Source organism: Mus musculus, chromosome 16 (genome assembly GCF_000001635.26).
Source record: "Mus musculus strain C57BL/6J chromosome 16, GRCm38.p6 C57BL/6J".
NCBI classification, from domain to species: domain Eukaryota; kingdom Metazoa; phylum Chordata; class Mammalia; order Rodentia; family Muridae; genus Mus; species Mus musculus.
This window is the reverse complement of record NC_000082.6, coordinates 95358595-95377960: the sequence shown is the minus strand read 5'-3', so window position 1 is coordinate 95377960 and position 19366 is coordinate 95358595. Positions and strand designations below refer to the sequence as shown.

The window sequence follows — 19366 nt, the reverse complement described above, 5'->3', positions numbered from 1 at the left end:
TTTAACAGTGACTAAAAATTCCGCAAAAGTTCAGAGTTCATTGATTTTTAAAAAAATTATAGCCAAATATAGAGACAATCAAAGGACAAGGATGATAAATTTCTAAAGGGCTGAATGTCAAAGCGGAAACCTCCTCATCTGGGGAGGTGACCATTGGTTGAGGAAAATACGGAGAATCGTGTATTTGAGTGGGGGGGTGGATTGATTTTTTAATACAGTCCATGTAGTCTTAGGCAACGTGTGTACACCTCTTTCCAAAATCTGTTCAAATAGTTTGTGAATCATATACAATTGGCAATAAATATAATAATATCTGTGCCACAGATAATTTTAAATAAACTAAGATTGCCAGTGGGACACGGGTGGGGCTCTGTCAAGAAGCCCACAAAGAAATAATAAATAAACGCAGCATAATATTTCGTGCATGAGGGAGATGCACTCCTGTCTGAGCAGAGCTCCTGTTTGCCATGAGCTCCACTGAAGTTTCAAGGCCCCCCCACCCCCTGACATCACAGGGCGAGGTGCTGTTGCTCAAGCTGAAAGTCACCACAAAGGACCTTCACACTTTGTCTTTCCTTTTGTCTGCAGGGGGTGCAGCTTTTATTTTCCCAAATACTTCAGTATATCCCGAAGCTACGCAAAGAATTACAACTAGGCCAGGTATGCTAACACCCTATGTGATTGCTTCATTGAGAGACTCCCAGATGCCCTGCTTAGGCCCAGGACCCCAGCCCGTGACCCCAGGAGCATGCTCTGGACCTGACAGGCAGTGCATATAGCCAGTCTTTTCCCTGGCCCTGTCAAAGGGCAGTTGAGATTCAGAGATGCTGTATTCAGAGTCCACAGCTTGGCTCCTCTACTGTGGACTATGAATACAGCAGAAATCAGAAACAGATCAGGGCCTTAAGTAGTAGTTTCAAGTGTTTGAGCCAATGCCTAGGATAGGAACCCCTTGCACTCTCAGTTAAGGGGAGGATTGATGAGCAGTCTGTCCTTTTGGGTGAGAAAGCAATTCCCAAATCGCTGATGACTGATTCTCATCACTACGCGAGAAGCCATTTTTCAGAGGAGAAGCATCTGGCATATAATATTTACATCGGCGTCATACTTTATGTCTTTTCCGATGATTGAATTAGGTAATTAATCTACATATCATTCATGCAAAAGTAAACATTTACCTAATGCCAAGCACAGAATTGGCCTCTGGGAGTGGAAAGCTGAAAGCTGAACCAGACTCCAGGCGGTGTCTGTCTGCAGAAAGCTCGCTTGCACATTCCGCTAGGCTTATGGGTTGGTTGAGTGCCTCGTCTGGGCCTGACATGGGGGAGCCGCAGCGAGTGGTAGGAAGGCTTATCACGACATTCTAGGAGATAATTCAGTAGTATTAACTTGGCGCCAGAGACAGCCAAGGACTTGTCAGTGTTTCGTATGAAGCAGTAGGAGCTGGCAGCTGAGGTCCAGAGGCCTGGGTGTGGACGGAGTCAGGCTCACATGAACACAGTCAGGAAGCCTCTGGGGGACTGGCAAGATCCCAGAGGAGAAATCAATGTTTTCCAGGGAGAGGACACTGAACAGGGTATATATCACCGTGACACACCATCCCCTCATGGGGACCGTGACTGCCCTGTAGGTCAGAACTCCTCATACCAGCCTGAACACTGGGGAATCACAGTTCCAGGAAGTGCACTGCATTTCCCAGACTCCTACCTTGGTCCAGCATGCATGCATGTCTTCCCCAGCTGATGCCACCCCTCCTTGGCTCTTTGCATGGCCAGCTTGCACGAGTCTAACTGATCTGATCCCAGGCTTGGGAGCTCTTTCTTTCAAGGGAGGAAGACACAGTAGGGCTAGGAGCTGGCTGAGTGGTGGCCACAGGGTCACTTCCTGGGGCTCTTCATACCTCACCCCTGCTCCAAAGCCACCAGAGTGATGTCAGGCTAGTGATCTCTTCTCTGCTCTGAGAAAGCTTTGTTCCCAGAAACCATAAGAAATTGCCCAAAGTCCTCTAAGTCTCCTCTCATGTTAGAGCTCAATAAAGTAATGGACCAGACACAGTCTGTGGCCTAAACTCTTTATCAGCCCCCAAAACACCACCAGGAGCTTTAAGGATGAGGAGCAGAGGCACCCTCCTGTCCCTGACTCCAGGGCTTTCTGAACATGACACCTACGTGTGTGTCTTGTGCCACATGGGGAGCCTCTGAATGATGGGGCATGAATGATGTTAGGAGTATTTTTTTTAAAAAAGGCTTCTACCCAGAGCTAAAAATAAGTAAATAAAAGCTCCCTGTGGAACATTTGGCCTTTAAGATTAATTAGTCAATTTAGAAATTACGTTTGTTTAAAGCCACCTTGGGAATGCTGTTGGCTGAGTTTCAAGGCCAGGGTGTGCGAGCCACTGAGGTAAACAGGTTGGTGAGACAGGACAAGGGACTCTGTCTGTAGGGCTCACAGGGCGGTGCTGTTACTATCTTGGTTCATTTTCTTCACCAATTAAGAAATTAAAAGGCAGGGAGCACTACAGGCAGCAGCAGTGGGGGAAGTCTCCCAGCAAACAAGAATCAGCCCACAGAGAATGACTTTTGTCAGAGGTGAGGAAAAACTCAGCAAGGCACAGAGAGACAGACAGACCTGCTGCAGAGCAAGCAAGGAGGCTTCTTAGTCTAGTGACAGAGACTGGTGCTCCTGTTCCTTGTGTGTCATTATCTGCTCCATCTCTCTAGCTTAGCACTGTGCACAGAGGCCAGTAAGCGCCCAGAGCTGACCCTGGAGCAAGCCAGGCTCCTAGGTAATTAGTCCATGTAGACTCCCTTCCAATCTCACCACAGACTCCCTGCAAGAAGAACCCACAAGACTTCCTTACTTCCTGAGATTCAAGATAGCCTTCTCATCCTTTCTGTGGGTTACCTCTGTCCACACTTGCCACACTTGGAATCTTGCTGCCAGATGCTTCCTCCCCCAGTCTCCTGTCCTTCTGCCTCCTGTCATCTATTTCTGACATACACCCCAATCTTTCCCTTTTGAGTGACCGACATCTGCAAGGGATTATTTATCCAAGGGCTGTGTGGCTGTCCTTTTGGCATCAGCTCAGGGCTAGGCAAGGCTGTCCAGCCCTGTGACCTTGCGGGTCGTGACCCATGAACTCCCCCCTCCTGCCTTCCCGCCTTGTCCATCCCTTCCCACACTTGGTACTTTGCTTCCCATGGTTCTAGAGTGAGGCTGTAGCTGCTGCTTCTTCTCCTCTTTGTTGAGTATCACATCCTTGTGCTCTGTGGCTTGGTTGTCATTCTTTTAGGATGTTGCCTGTGTTTCTCAGGCTCTGTAGTTATCACCCCCAAACCCTTCTCCCCAGGTCCTCTGTACAAACTATTCTCTCCTCCCAAGTCTTCTTTTGAAGCCACCGACCCTTGAAGTCTCAGGTTAAAGTGTCAAGATCAGAGACAGGCGCTAACCACATTACCTTATAAGGCAGCCTATGACCTTAGGATATGCTACCCAGACTGTCAGCCCTCTTATGAGGTGGTCACAGGAAATCTAGTCTAGTACCTGGGAGACATTATGCAGGCCATTCTGTCCCTCCTCCATGATAGCCATATAGATCAATAGAGCCTATAGATCAATATACACCAAGCATGTTACCAGAAGTAATGGGAACGTGTAACCTCTACACACAGAATGTGGACAAAGCTAGTGCCTTTTGGGGAATTCTTCTGTGGAACCCTGAAAGGTGGTGCTACTGAACATGACTGAGCCACGTGAGCCCACAGCTCCTGCACACCCCAGTCAGGTACTATGTAAACTGCAAACCTTAGCAGTTGGCTTGTCCCAAGTTGGAGATTTGTAAGCATAGTTAAAATCCCCAAACCATCATTGATCTACTAACACACTCTCCATGTGTTTGATATAAAGTTAAAGAAACATTTTGAATGATCTGGATGAAGAAGAGAATGCAGTTTAGTTACTCTAAAATTTCCTTTGTTTCCCAGAGCTTTATCAGTTGGCTCTACACTGTGACTGCCTTCCTACTTTGTCTCTTTCATTAACTTCAAGTGCATGAGAGGAGGCCTCCATTCCTTCCCGTTCCCTCCCTTCCCCCAAGGGATCACCAGGACCAGGTCCTGGTCCTTTAAAATGCAAATGACTCCGTGGTGGCCACTGGAGCTGGAAAGACCTGCCAGTGACCTGAACCAAGGGAGAAAGTGATTTAGTAGAACCTACCCCTCACCAGGGAGAGAGGCCAGGTCTGGATGATTCTCTGGTGTCTTAGGAAGAGTGTGTAGAAAGGTCTCATACAGAATCAGAAACTGGTCCCAGCTCCCAGAAAGTTCACGAAGCTGTTATGTGTGGTTGTCTACACCAGACGAGCTCTGCCTTTGTACCTCCATGTTGTTTCCATTCGGATAATGGCATATACCATACTCCTATAGCCACCCCAAACTGCCTGTGAGGTTGCTTTCATATGGTTCATGTTTTTTTGTAGTCATTTTCAACAGCTACAATAGCAGGGTAAATGCCAGAAAGTGGCCTTCCTGTGCAGGAATTTGTGACAAAGATAGCTCAAAAGGAATGAAGTGGGCATTGAATTGCTCGCCAAAATTAAATGTAAACTATGTAATTTATTAAAAACCCTGTGCCCTTCTATCAGGATGAGTAGCAAAGATTCATGGGTAGTGATCGGCTAAGCATCCAGGGATTGACATACGCATGTAGCGCTGGCTCCGCCACCACCCCATTGTCCCTCATCCACAGAAATGTCCAAGGTCAGCATTTCCCAAGGTCACCTCCCACAGGAGGGGGCTTTAGTATCACAGCGTGTGACCGGTAGCTGATAAGGAAATGCTGGCATAGACTCTCATGAAAGCAAACAAGACCGGCGTATCTACCGAGGCAGTGTGTTTGTGAACATACTAATCATTGTCCAGGCAAACATCCCAAATACTTGGCTGAGGACTAGGCTCAGTGTGGTGGATGTGATTTCCAAGGGAGGGTGGAACATGATTATTCATCTTTCCAAGGATTTTATGAATAAAGAGCTTCCAAACATTAGTTCTAGTGTGCTGTTTAGTGTTTTCCCCGGTCACGCTTTATGACCCATGCGTTTCTGGGTGACAGTCGACAAACTCGTAGCTCTCTGGTTCTTCTGCCTACGTTCTTCCACCTCAGGCCCAGTAGGTCCCTCTAGAACCTTCCATACCAGACAGTTACAAATTTATAGGTATGTCTACCTAGTCTGGCTAGCGTTCCTGAAGTCATTACCTTTGAGATTTCTTATCAGAGTAGTGGAAATCTTTCTGAGATGGCCTTTTCTGATGGTAGCATGTTTGTGAGTGGCCTGGGACCCTGTCAAAACTCAGGCTTTAGTCTCTAAGTCCAGGCTAAAAGCCTGCATTCCCAGCCCTCAAGCGTGTCTTTAGTTGATGATCCACAGAGCACACTTTGAGAAGCAGGGATACAGGACACATTCCTGTGATACTCCCACTTTCATTTGGTAATTGGGCCTTTGCTGGTGTGTCTATCTACCCCTGCGCCAGGTAGGAAACCTCACCTGCTGACTTTTCCTCCTAAAGTGATTTCTGTGATGAAGCTCTGGCTAACCACTTTTGAAAAAATAGATATTATTACACTTTATGTATTTGGGGGTGGATAAGTGTGTGTACACATGGCACACAAGTGCAGGTCAGAGGACAGCTTAGCAGTGTGACCCTCTCCTTCTACCATTCAGGTCCCAGGAATCAAACTCAGGTCATAAGACTTGGAAGCAACCCCTTTGCCCACTGAGCCATCTCACTGAGTTCTTCCCAACCCCCAGTTTTAGAAAGAACACTGCAGCAGGTTGACGATCTGTTTTCAAAAATGTTCCCAGAGATGTAAGACAGAATTTAGCTGTAAGTTGATCACAGTTACAGATTTCATTCCCACATGCCATCCCAACTCTAGAGAAGCTGAAGGCCCCAGAATGCAAACAAGCCCCCGAGAGGAGTTTTAAAAAGGAAAACTGCCTAACTCTCCGAAGCCCAGGAGGGTAGGATTTCACAGACCACACGAGTTGTGATGCTTTCAGCCAAACAGACTGATTGAATTAAGCCTTTCTGTGTTGGATTTCGTGCTGTCCTCTTTGGGATGGGAACATTGGAAGGGGGTGCACACTATGCAGCAACATAGTGGGATCCTTTGAAAGCTGATTCATCAGATTGCCTGTTTAAAATAAGGTTAAATGATTTGCTTAAAGAGAGGCCCAAAATAATTGCACAGCTCTGTCCTCCGAGTGAGAGGTCCACGGCCATCTCCCGGTGTCTGCCATCCCCCGGTGTTGGTAGAAGCAAGCGTCCTTGGAGTGCTGGGCTGCATTGGAGACACTGAACTAAGCCCATCAACCAAGGAAGTCTTGTTTTTAAACTCATTTAACATTTTGCTTTTGTTCTGAAAAAGAGTCTCACCCTGCAGCCCAGACTGATCTTGAACATAGGGCAATCTTCCTGCCTCAGCCTCCCAAGTGCCAGCATGCCCAGGTCTTCTTGAGACAGCATCTCATGTAATCCAGAATAGCCTCAAATATTCTATGTAACCGAGGAAGACTCTGAGCTGATTCTCTTGCCTCTACTTCCCAAGTGTTGGCATCATAGGTGTGAGCCACCACGCCTGGATCCCAGTTTTGAAATGGCCCTGTTATAGAATTAGACGTAGCAAGAGCGCTCATATATTCATGGTTAATAAGAGCGAGAAAGCAATGCTTCAGGGATATATTTATGAAAGAAGTTGAAGTGGCGTAAATACTTAGTTATTGGTGACAGAACCTACACAGAGCACAGAGCTGCAGTCACTAAGTTTTGCAAATGTGTGAGAGTCCATAGCACACGTGACAGGGTGCATAAATACTTAGAAATAATTCATGCACTTGCACTCAGGGTTGCCGCTGTGTTATAGGACAAACATTTCAGAAAGTCTTGGATTTTTTATGCAATTCATTTTAGAGAGATACTAAATCTTCTTAGAAAATGAGAAAGAGGGGCCTTTTGCCTAGAAAAACAACTAGGCTAATTAAGACCGACAATATAAATGGATACGATTATCAAGGGGAAATGAAGAGAAGTCCAGGGAAGCAGCTCACTGAAGGATAAGAAAGCAGTTCTCATCTCTAAGAGGAGTGCAGAAAACAGGAGCATGAATGTCACCACCCAGTTGGGTTGGTGTGACCCTAGGCAAGAATCCATGCCTTCACGCCCGTCATGGGTTCTGGCGTGGACGAGTTCTGAAGATGCTGAAAGCGTAGACTCCAGTAGTGAGTCAGGCTGTGAAAGAAAAGCTGTCCTGTGATCTTGATTTCTCGTCGTCGCAGGAAAAGGCTTTAGGAGAGTCAGCAGAGGGGCTGGAGAGATGGCTCGGCTGCTGAAGTGCTTGCCATACAAGCATGGAGACCTGAATGATCCCAAGTTTCCATGTCTGCACTTGGTGACACGTGCCTCTTCAGCTGAGCTAAATCAGCGAGCCCCAGATGAGCCCCAAATGACCCAGTGACAAAAGCAGTTTCATACAGCAAGGTGAATGGATGACAGTTGAGGTCAATATCCAATGGTGGCCTCTCTAGCCTTTACATGCATGCATAGCTACATATCTGTAATATATGTGTAACACAGACACACACATACACACACACACACACCACAGAATCAGCAAGCAAGGTCTAGAAGAATCTACCAATGAGAGTCTTCAGCTAAATGGAGGAGAGGATTTTAGAAAAATAGAATATACAAATACATGAAATATGCAAATTGCAATGTATAGGTAAAAACCCAAGCTGATTTTTTTATTGCTTTTTGAATTTTTATTCAGTATTTATTCTGAGAAACAAATCCGTCATAGAAAGTAATTGGTTTTTAGTCCATGTATCTGTTTTTTACAGATTTACCTTATGAGCCTCCCAGGAGATCAGCCTGGACCGGCCACAGCCACCTCACCCCTCAGTCCAAAGGTACAGGCTCAGTCCAGCCTTGATCTGCATGTCCCAAGGCAGGGGTCACTATAGCCAGGATAAAATATAATCTCAGTGGTTGATCTGTGGTCTTTCCAGCACATAGAGGGCTCCTTCCATTCATGATGAAACATATGCAATCTTTAAGCATGGCAAGTCTTTTTGTTTGAGATGCAACCTACTTTTATAAGGAAAAGAAATGAATGTAACGGTAATTCTCATTGTGGACAAAGGCGGTTCCAGGAGATGTTTACGTACTGATGAGCTAATTGCTGATTTCCTTTGCTGTGGCTCTGCTTGGCTTTACATCTTCCCTGGCACTTCCCTGTACACCCGTAGCCCATTTCATTCTCCTTTGTAAGCTAGCTCAAGTTTCTTTTTATTATGTTTAGAAGCAATGGCTACATTAGATTGTTTAAATCATTGGAAACATTTTAGGATGCTTATATTTGATTTCATTAGAGGGGGCAGTTTCTTCTTACTACAAATGCTTCTTGTTGTAGAATAAGATTGCTGTCTTGACAATTGATTATAAAGTGAATGACATCGAAGATGTGTGGCTCGATCTGAATTGCTAATTGTCTTTTTTTTTTTTTTTAATTCTTGGATTTTTCAGCTGCTCAGCCATCTCCCTCTGCAGTGCCCAAAACTGAAGACCAGCGTCCTCAGTTAGGTGTGTTTCAGAAACTGTCTTGTGACACACACACACACACACACACACACACACAACGGCTACAGGCTCAGACAGGAGTTTCTAAAGTGTGTCCCCCTTAAAATAAACTTCATATCTGTCATGTATGTAAAATGAGGTCTAGACTAGTAGCTGCTTAATTGGAAGGATTTTTACCAAAATCCTGAGATTTTACTAAAACTTCTCTAAAGCCTTTAAGTTGAACATGGGCAAACCACTCTTTCATTGAAGGCTGTGCCCTGGGGAGCTGTAAATTCTTTTACTTTGACTATCCATGGTATGCATCCTAATGCCTGTCAAGTCTGTCAAGTCTAAGGTGGAAAGACAGTGGGATGCTGGCTTTGAGCATCCTGGCTCTTATGGCCCCAGGTTCAACTTTGCCCCAGTTAGATCCTGGGTTATAGGGACTGTGGTTGGTGGTGGGAATATCAGACCTCATGTTTTTCTACCAACTATGATGCTTCCAGCAAGAAACTCTCCTGAGGTCCTGTGTGATATCTTACCTCATGCGGGAGGTAAAGGCAGGAATTTGGGGGTTAAGAGCATTTTTACCTCTGTGCACATAGTTCTGTCTGGCAACCTGACTCATCTTTTTCTACCCTAGATCCTTACCAGATCCTGGGACCGACCAGTAGCCGCCTTGCTAATCCAGGTGAGTTTTGTGGTCTGCTGCTCGACAGTTACTTTTGAATCTGGGACAGTTTCAGAAACTTGTACTGGTGAGAAACCTCTCCAACTGAGAAACTTGGCTTTCAGCTCTCATCTCACCAGACTGTTTTATTTGCCTTCATAGAAAGAATGGATCAGGTTATAGGTTAAGATTTGAGTTTAACCTAATTGAATTTATAGTGTTTCTCTAGGGTCGGTGCAACAAAGTAACAGCCTGCGCTTGGCTTAGTAACTTAGTAACTCTGTGTATTGGCTAGCTCTGGAGGCTGGAAATCTGAGGCCAGCAGGAGGAGGCTTCTGAGTTGTGGGAAAGGATCTGCTCACGCCTTTCTCCCTGGCTTCTGGATGGGCAAAAGCCGGTGCTTCCTTTATTGTCTTTACTCTTTGTGCTGCTATGTCCAGACGTGTGTGTGTCTCTGTGTCTGTGTGTGTTTGCTCATGTAACCCACAGTCCATCTACAATACCACACTATGTATCCCTTTTGTTTATAAAGACAGGCTCTCTAGTGCCTGGAATTCTGTAGTCTGAGCCACCTGTCCAGTGAGCCCGGGGGACCCACTTGTCTCTGCCTCATGACATGCTGGTGCTTGGCTTTTTAAAATCTAGGTTTTGAAGATCAGATTCAGACATCTCAGACTTTTCCAGTCAACTGGAATATGGGCCTCTTTGATGGAACTAGTCTGTTTTGGTCACCTCTGAAATACTTGTCTCTAAAACAAGGATTCCTAGGAGCTACTGGAGATTCAGCTTTCAATGTATGAATTTTAGGGGACAGGACCCAACCTACTACCAAGGAGATTCAATAACTGGTGTTTTAAAGAGATAATCTAATGACCATCAGAGTCCAGTTGTGGTCTCCAGGAGGATGTCTCTGAGTCAGATGCAGGGAGAAAACAGGCTCTTCGTACATACCTGACCGAGACTCTTCACCTGTCCTCACAAGGCGGTGGGTGCCAGCTAGCTTGCTCTGTGTGTTAGTTTTCAGATCAGAACCAGCTGTGCTACACTGGCAGGAATCCCAGGGTGCCGTGGCATCTGCTTCATATTCTCAGCTGTAAATTTGATGCCAAGATGTCACGGCCACGCCGTAAGAACAGGCTGGAATTTCTGTCTCACAAACCCCAAGCCAAACAGGGCTTGGAAGACAGAAAACTTCAGATGCTCTCATCGTGTGCGTCCCCACGAGAGAATCCACACTCGGAGAATGTGAAATACCGTCATTGTTGAGCAACCGAGCCTGCCATGAAATTGTGATTATTGCTGATTAATTCAGTAAACATGTTCTGAGCAGCCCGGTAAATGAGGAGGCTGTTTTCCTACATCGCTTTAGCCCAGTGCACATGCTGGGTACCAGCACCTTGTTGGCTTGTCAGTTCATCCCTGGGGTGACATGATACAGTTCACCCAGGCACTTGTCACCTAGTGGAGAGAAGGGCACAGCACACACAATACTCCACAGCCCGTGGAATCACTCAGTGGCCAGGACTTCCAAGCAGCCCCGCTGGTGCTTCTCTCAGTCGCCCATTGGTAACTGAGGTTGCTGTTCTGATGCCCATTGTGGCTCTGAGGCTCTGGAGACCGTCCCATGCACAGAGTGCTCACTGTGTGCTTTTAAGGACCAAGTTTGAATCCCCAACACTGCATCAAAGATAAGTAGAATGAATGTGTGTTTCAAGTCCTCCTGGTGCAGGAAGGGATGCAGAGATGGGAGAATCCCCAGGAGCTCACTAGGACAGCTTGGCATAAGTAGCTGTGAGGAACAGATGCCTCAGACAAAGTGCAAGGCAAGATGGACGCCCGATATCATTTCTCTCATTTCCACAGGTGTGTCTGCACATGTGCACATGTGAGTGCACGCACATGCACACACATGAAGATTTTGCATGGCTGCTTTTGCGTGGTGATAACTAGGCTTTGGAAAAGCTGGTCTGGCAGTAACATTCAGGTTCAATTATAAAGACGCACTTGAAGGCTCCAGGCTCTGGGAAGACCAGCCTAGGCTGTGAAATAGCAAGGTGGAAGCCTCCACTCCATGCAGCACCACTCAGAGAGCATGTTTATGCCTGAGGTTCCGCCAGGTTTTGCATGGCCCAGAACATTGTTATTTCCGTCCTCTAGAAGAGGAGTCAGGGGCCCTGAGGGGTCAAGGAGCTTTCCCTGGGTCACACTCCAACAGAAAGGAGCCTCAGTCTGGGACCTGTGTTCTCAGAAGTCTGACTTTGTTTCTTTTTTCTACACTTCTGGAAGATGAGCTTGACCAGGAGGAGGGAAGCTTTGAGAAACATGAGCCGTGGGTACTTTTACTTAGTTGTACAGCTGTTGAGGCTGGAGGGATGAGCCTGAGGAAGAGGAGGGGGAAAGAGGACAAGGCTTAAGAGCAAGAAGAGGTAGAGAAAGAAGGAAGAAAATCAGCAAGCTGCTTTAGGCAAACTAGAACTCACTGAGAGAATGAAAGGGGCTGGCTCTACATTTCATGGATCGATGAGCAATTCACTAATTGTAGGCTTTTTGTTCACTGGAACCTCATTTCATAAAACAAGCACTCAAAGCCATAAATGGCCACATAGATCCTAACACAGTAACAGTGTAGGACTTCCATACTCTGCTCTCGTGTTTAGATATTTCTCCCAAACTAAAACCAAGTAAAGACACTGCAGGATTGAAATGTACTAAGGATGAACTGGAGTGTGTGTGTGTGTGTGTGTGTGTGTGTGTGTGTGTGTGTGTGTAAAATAGTGGAAAGGGAACATGCATTTGGGTTTTTTTTCCTGAGAATCATATGGAAACTTCTTCAAAAATCTTTTTGTCCATTTTTAATGAAAAGACTTTCATTATACAATATTATTTTTTTTTTAAATCCTGTAAGCAGATGTGCCATGTGAGGTCATGGGCACCATGTTTATGTAGACACCCTTAAAAGCCAGAAGAAGGTGCTCAGTCTCCTTGAACTGAGGTTTTAGGTGGCTGTGAGCCATCTCAGCATGGCTGAGGGCGAACCTGCCAATTCCTTTAACTACCCAGTCACTTACCAACACCTGTCCTGCATATGCATGCACAAGCTGATGTCAGTACGTGGGCATCCCAACATCTCCACTCCAGGTATGCATCTGATGTGTGCTTTGAACACTTAGCTCTCCTGCTGAGAAAGGTGTGTCCTGGCATCCCTACCTCATGAATCAGTGAGGAGCCACTAGGTCCTCTACATTCCATCAGAATCGCTGAGCTCCTGGGATGGACTCCAAGTTCCTTCCTGTGGAACAGCCTTCCTTGAGTTCTGTCCGGTGGCCAGGCATTCTGTAAGATGCATCCAGCTCCTTGCAGAGGGACAGAGAGCCATTTCAGAGAAGATTTGCCAGTTGTTAGGACATGACATCTTGTTACGTTTAGGCGAGTGCCCAGCAGTTTGTAAGCCCAAGAGAGGATAGCCTAGGAAGAACCAGCAGGCTGTGGAGGTATGTGTAGGCACCTGGCCAGAAGACTGGTCTATGTCGGACAAAGAATACCAGCCTGAAGTTTGACCTTTGTTGACCTTGGCATAAAGGTCCATCCGATCCCATGCCCCTGTTTTCTAAGCACTCCAGTGAGTTAAACATGATTTTGCAGGGATTAACCACCCTGTCACATGTGAGCATTCAGTCGTGCCTAGCCCCAGTGAACTTCAGAATGAATGCCCAGCCCTGAGAACAAGCCCGGTCCAAGCATCTACCTGGCCAGTGTGGTGGTCCTGGATTGTCAACTGCTTCTGGCTACTTCCTGCCTGTCAGTGAGAAAGACTGACTCTGCCGTCACAGACAGGCCACTGTGCTTCCTGGTATCTACATGGCCTCTTCGAATCCGAACTCCAGTCCTTACATTTGCAATGACAAGAGGTTAAAGCCCTGAGCTGTCTCCCAGCCACAATACTGTCTATTTTTACTGGTTTGGCTGGCGAGCGACTCCCCCTCCGAACCCTTAGTATACTTTGTGTCAGGGTTCTAACTCTTTATTCCCAGTGCGCCCCACCACAGCATGAACGTTACAGTCCAGGCGGCCGTGACAATTTCATAAATGGCCTTTGAACTATTGGCAAACAGTAGCTCACTTATCTTACTGATTCCCCAGTACCCATACCCTCAAAATCCTTGAGAACTCTTGGCTCAGTGAGGACATGTGTGGCCTCAATGACTTAAGAGATTGACCAACTGCTGCTGTTTAGATAGTGTTTTACCTAAGCATTTGTTGGTTTTTACAGCGACTTTCATTTTCACGTTTGGAGGCCAGTGGATTTTGCTTTTAGAGCTCTTCTGGGGCTTGGCAGGCTTGCCCTGAGCCCTGAGCCCTGTGTTTTCCTAGCTAATAAGTAAAGTAAAACAGCCCAGGGCAGTGTGAGCTCATCTGTCCTCCAAACTTTGAGCTCCCTGCCATGAGTGTAGGGATTGCATGTTTTCTGGCTCTTCAGAAGCAAGGGAAGACGGGAGACTCCCCCCCTCTCCTGTCTCCCCCCCCCCCCCCGCCTCCCTCCTACACATGCTCATAAGGGGACAGACTCCCAAAGATGATGCCAATGTTTGAACAGATACCAAGTGTTATTTGTTCTGTGTATTTGTACAAAATCTGTAGGGTGGCTCGCTCGCCATGGGCGGAAGCGGACACTAAATATTTATTTTCCAGCAACTGTCCATGTTTGGAGTGAGGCATATGTTAGACTGTTAAATCCAAAACCCACAGCTTCTCCTATTCCCAGGTCATCTGTGGAATCCTTTTCTCAAGTTTTAATCCTCTGGTTACAGTATATATACCAAAACCATATGGTTCTCTTGTTCCGTCCTTTCTATTTTCCAATGCATATTAATGAGATGTTGGCGGCAACAGCCCTCGATTGAGAACGGTTTGTATGCGTAGCTCTGCAACAGCATGGGCCGCCATTCCGACAAGCTACAAGCTGTTAATACATCACAAATGTGTCGTTTGACTGAAAACAACCCTTTCCGTAATATCATCAAAAGACGCTGACCTTTCTCACGGCGCTGTTAGATGGGCGGATCCACAGACAAAACATGTCCATGTAGCCTGCATAGAAACAAGGACTGGGCAGTATACAGAGGGGGGCCTGGTGGGAAGGGTTCAGAGAAAGCGAAGTCATAACTGAGTTTTACATTCCATCAATTCCCTGAATAAGTGGCAGTCAAAGTTAATGTGATCATTGATCATATCTATCATATTACTTATCATAACATAAAAGATGATCATCTTTCTGGTGATGAGCCCAAGGCAGTGTGCTTCCCTGGAGTCTTGGAAGAGATCTGCCTCCCACTCACTTTAAAACTAAAATGCATGCCATATAATGTTGTTTCTCCTAGTACCCAACATGACTGTCACTCAGGGCACAAACAGTAGACAGAACTAAAGTGTCCCTCTGTCCATCTGGCCTTTAGTATCTGGATATGGAGATGTGCTTGTCCAGCCAAGGGTTGCTCTCTGGAGAAGTGTGAAGCCTGGGGCAAAGCAAAGCAGCACAAGAGAAGCCTGGTGCAGAGCCTACCTATTCCCTGTACAAACCCAAGATCCCTTGGAACCGTGTAGCATGGCGGCTAGAATGATAGGCTTAGACTTTTCTCTGAGAAGACGTGAGAGTCAGAGACAGGGTTCAGTCAGTCAGGTGCTTGTGTTGCAAACACTAGGAGCTGAGTTTGAACTCCAGAGCCTGAGTCAAAGAGAAGAAAACAAACAAAAGAACAAATACAAAGACGTAACCACAAAGTATGGTTGTGAACAGTGATAACCCTAGTGGTATGTGCAGGCAGGCAGGTGGATCTCGGCGCTCAAGGGCCAGGCAACCTAGGCTAATGGTAAACCCCAGGCCATCGAGAGAGCCTGTCTTAAAAAACAAAATAGGGCAACATAACCAAATTTCTTTCTTATCTTTACACGCATATATGTGTGTGCATGTACACACACACAATTATACACATGTGTACACAGATACACAAGCACAGATATCCATACCCACACATCAACATACATGAACTAGCACACATGTATATACACAGACACACACCCCCACACACTCGAACAAGTATACACGTGTACACAGATACACAAGCACATATATCCACACCTTCACATCAACATACATGAACTAGCATACACATGTGTACACACACATACACACATACATGAACATGTATACACACTTACACAAGCACATATATCCACACCCACAGACATCTATGCACGTGTACACACACAGAGACACACATTCTCTCTCTCTCTCTCTCTCTCTCTCACACACACACACACACACACTGCTCATTCTGACTGAGCCAGGGTCTCTTTGATTCCAAAGAGTTCCACCCGTAGCCTGTTGTCTTTTAGAAGCACTGTGGCACATGGGTTTCTGTCATGTTGCATTTGGCCCAGGATTGGGAATGGGCGATCTTAGTTTGAAACAGAGCCAGTTCTTTTTCCAAACTTCCTCATTTGGAGCGGGTTAATTCTGTCCTAGGAAAAGTCCTGACAGAGCTGCCATCTGAGCACCCGCCAGGTCTTATGTTAGAAACAACAGTGTTTACTTCCACTCTCTATTTGCTTTTCCATAGACTCGTAGGTGTTCGTTTCCTAAATCTGACTTCTGTTATTTCACTTTACCCAGCCAATATAAATGGCGGCAGGCCATTATTGCCATCCACAGAATGGCCTTTTCCACCTCACAAAATGGGGGGAAAGTAGCTCGTTCATCCCCCTGAAAACAGGGTGACCCAGGCGCTCTTTGAAGAATTCCAAAGTAGAAGAAACATGCTGAACTTTGCTCTGGGTGTGTTCTCCCTGTGTGTGTGTGTGCATGGAGAAGTTGGTTCTATGAGGCCAATGTGTGAGCAATCAGGGACTGCCATACAAGGTCAAGTGTCCTAGAAGTGGAGGCAGAGATAAGGATCCCCAAGTGGTGGCTCCTTAAGGGTCCATTCTCGGGAGGAAGCAGCACTGGGCAGGAGGAACACTGAGGAGCCTCCCAGCCTTCTTGAAGCTGAGCCATCGTGTGCCAGCCTGGTTCCTAAGCATCTACGGGGTACAGGCAGCATTCAGAATCAGCGTGTCCTGTAGTCCCCTTTCGTCAGTGTGGCCTGGAATATCTGGGGGTGGAGCTCTTCCTGTTCAGCCAAGGATTGCTCTCTAGATAAACGAGGAGCCAAGAGTCAAAAGTCACAACAGCCCAGGAGCAGAGAGATGGGGCTGGGGTTGAAGACCAGACCTGGTCAGGAGGTCTATCATTGAGGACTGAACCTTCTGTCCTTGGTTCTGATTGGCTTTGTGTCCCTCCTGATCATTAGGTAGTGGCCAGATCCAGCTGTGGCAGTTCCTGCTCGAACTCCTGTCAGACAGCTCCAACTCCAACTGCATCACCTGGGAAGGCACCAACGGGGAGTTCAAGATGACAGACCCGGACGAGGTGGCTCGGCGCTGGGGGGAGAGGAAGAGCAAGCCCAACATGAACTATGACAAGCTCAGCCGCGCCCTCCGCTACTACTACGACAAAAACATCATGACCAAGGTGCACGGGAAGCGCTACGCCTACAAGTTTGACTTCCACGGGATTGCCCAGGCCCTGCAGCCCCACCCTCCTGAGTCGTCCCTGTACAAGTACCCCTCCGACCTGCCATACATGGGCTCCTATCACGCCCACCCCCAGAAGATGAACTTTGTGTCTCCCCACCCTCCCGCTCTCCCAGTCACATCTTCCAGTTTCTTTGCTTCCCCGAACCCATACTGGAATTCACCGACTGGGGGCATCTACCCGAACACTAGGCTCCCAGCCAGCCATATGCCCTCTCACCTGGGCACCTACTACTAGAGACCAGATGGAGGCCTTTCCCAACAGTGTACAATCGCCTAGCAGTCGCCACAAACTCAGCGAACACAAATCAAAAGTGCCTCGTGAGGAGTGGAAACGGTTGGCCAGAGCTGGGGAAGGAAGCTGGGGGGGGAAAAAAAAACCAAAGACTCGCAGGGGAGGGTGGGTGCCACCCAAGTATTACTACAGAAATAGAAGAAGCTCAAAATATACTGTACATGGACATATAACCTGTGGTCCACCCTTGTCAAAGACATTGTATGTAGAAAAGCTTGACCAAAAAGAACAACTGCCCAAGGAAGTGGCCTTAAGTAGTGTACAAACTGTAGAGTGTGGGACCTTGCTTGACCTACCAGGATTGAGTGAAAGCAATAGAACAGGAACAGACTTGGCCTAACACACCATGTATGATGTCATTTGAAGGGAAACTACCTGTGTTTAAAAATAGAAACCATGTCAAAACCAAAGAAGAAGCAGACAAAAACAGAGATGGCGGGCCCCTCCACAGACCACAATGGCTGTGGACTTTCTTGGCTGGCATTTGCTTGTTTTCTTTGAAATCAGATTCGTTCCATTTGATAGAGAGCTGCCAGCTCTGTCAAACTGTGAAGATGACCCAGGGTCTCATCTCCTTTTCAGTATTATGGGAAATGTGAGCCATGTGGTGGGTGGGGGCTGTGCATGTTGTTGGGAGTATGAGATTGTAGGAGAGAAGCTGAAATGGAGGAAGTAGAGGAAGGGCTGGGGGAGGGAGTGAAGGAGGAGGGAAAGGAGAAGGGGGAAAGGTGGAGGGGGAGAGGAGGAGGAGGGAGAGGAGAAGGGGGAGAGGTGGAGGGGGAGAGAAGGAGGAGGGAGAGGAGGAGGAAGAAGAGGAGAGAGAGGAAGGGGAGAGAAGGAGGAGGGAGAGGAGGAGGAAGAAGAGGAGAGAGAGGAAGGGGAGAGAAGGAGGAGGGAGAGGGAGAGGAGGAGGAAGAGGGAGAAGAGGAGGAAAGGAAAGGATAGAAGGCAGCTGCTCAAGCCACCACAGCTGAATTTAGGGCACCTTGGGACCAAAGGGCATGAGTTGAGAGATGTTTGATGCTGTCAGTGTTGTAAGGACACAGATTTGTGGAGGACTGGGAGCAGTAGTATTCAGAACCAAAAATATGTCTCTTTGTGAAAAGGAAATCATAACTGGAATTGTCTGATATTTTTTAACAAAAATTCAGAACCTCAGCACTCGGTGGAGGCTTTTGTCCTTCCCGGGAGCAGTCGAGAGGTGACCTTGGTAGCCACCATGGTCAGAGACCACACAGGCATTGTGGGTAGGTGGGCTCCAGTTTTCCTTAATGAGTCGCGAACGCTGTGCGTTCGTCAGAACGAAGTCTACAAGTCAATGGGTTTTTTCTTTTTATATAATAATTATATAACTTATGCATTTATACACTACGAGTTGACCTCGGCCAGCCAAAGACACACCACACACAAACAAACACACACACACACACACACACACACACAAGAGACAATCAAAACATATGATGTGGCCTTGAATTTTAACTCTGTAATGCTTAATGTTTACAATATGAAGTTACTAGTTCTTAGAATGCAGAATGTATGTTAATAAAATGAGCTTGGCCTCTCACGGCGAACCAGAACGGTGGTAGTCTCCGTTTGTGCTTCTTTGCTGATGAACAGTTGTCTAGCAGAAACTTCGCCGACTCTTAGGGGTTTGTGTTACAGTCTTAGTTTGTCCAAGAATGTGAACAGATGGCCGTCATACAGATGTACTGTTACCCAAGCACACAAGCAGCATGGGCCTCCTGACTCCCACGAGCTCCTTGCTCTCTCATTTTCACCCAATATGGAAAGAACACAGGTTTCTCCTAAGGGCCTCCATGATTGCTCTGAGCAGGTAAAGAGACCTCCACAGCTGAGGCTGTCACTAAGGAGTTCTATTCTGCACTGGTCACCCGGCTTATTGTCATGATCATGCGATTCTTGATGAGTGATAAACAAGCCATTGTTAAGCCAAATTTTGTCATCATGATCGGTACATCAGTCGCAGAGAACTGCAGTTTCTTGTTAAAAAGCATCAGGGGAGCCCAGGAGATGGCTCAGTGACTGCAGCTCTTGCTTGCAAGCATGAGGACCTGAGACTGATCTCTAGACGCTTTGTAAAAGTCAGGTACAGTGGCCCACCCTTGTAATCCCATCTCAGCGAACGGCAGA

At 46.8% G+C, this 19366-nt stretch overlaps 1 protein-coding gene across 21 annotated transcripts in view; it reads left to right on the top strand.

Moving 5' to 3' along the window:
• Positions 1-18792, top strand: part of Erg (ETS transcription factor) — a 227432-nt gene extending 208640 nt beyond the window's left edge. For 9 of the 21 annotated variants that reach the window (XM_030248969.1, XM_030248966.1, XM_006522895.2 and 6 more), the window contains 5 exons: positions 589-660; positions 7898-7966; positions 8583-8639; positions 9262-9309; positions 16635-18792. In XM_030248969.1, the coding sequence (XP_030104829.1) occupies positions 589-660; positions 7898-7966; positions 8583-8639; positions 9262-9309; positions 16635-17155 (767 nt within the window). In that variant the 3' untranslated portion in view covers positions 17156-18792. The remainder of the gene's footprint in view (positions 1-588; positions 661-7897; positions 7967-8582; positions 8640-9261; positions 9310-16634) is intronic. The other 12 variants (XM_030248967.1, XM_006522899.3, NM_001302179.1 and 9 more) reach the window with 3 other exon arrangements.
• Positions 18793-19366: the final 574 nt, after the last annotated feature.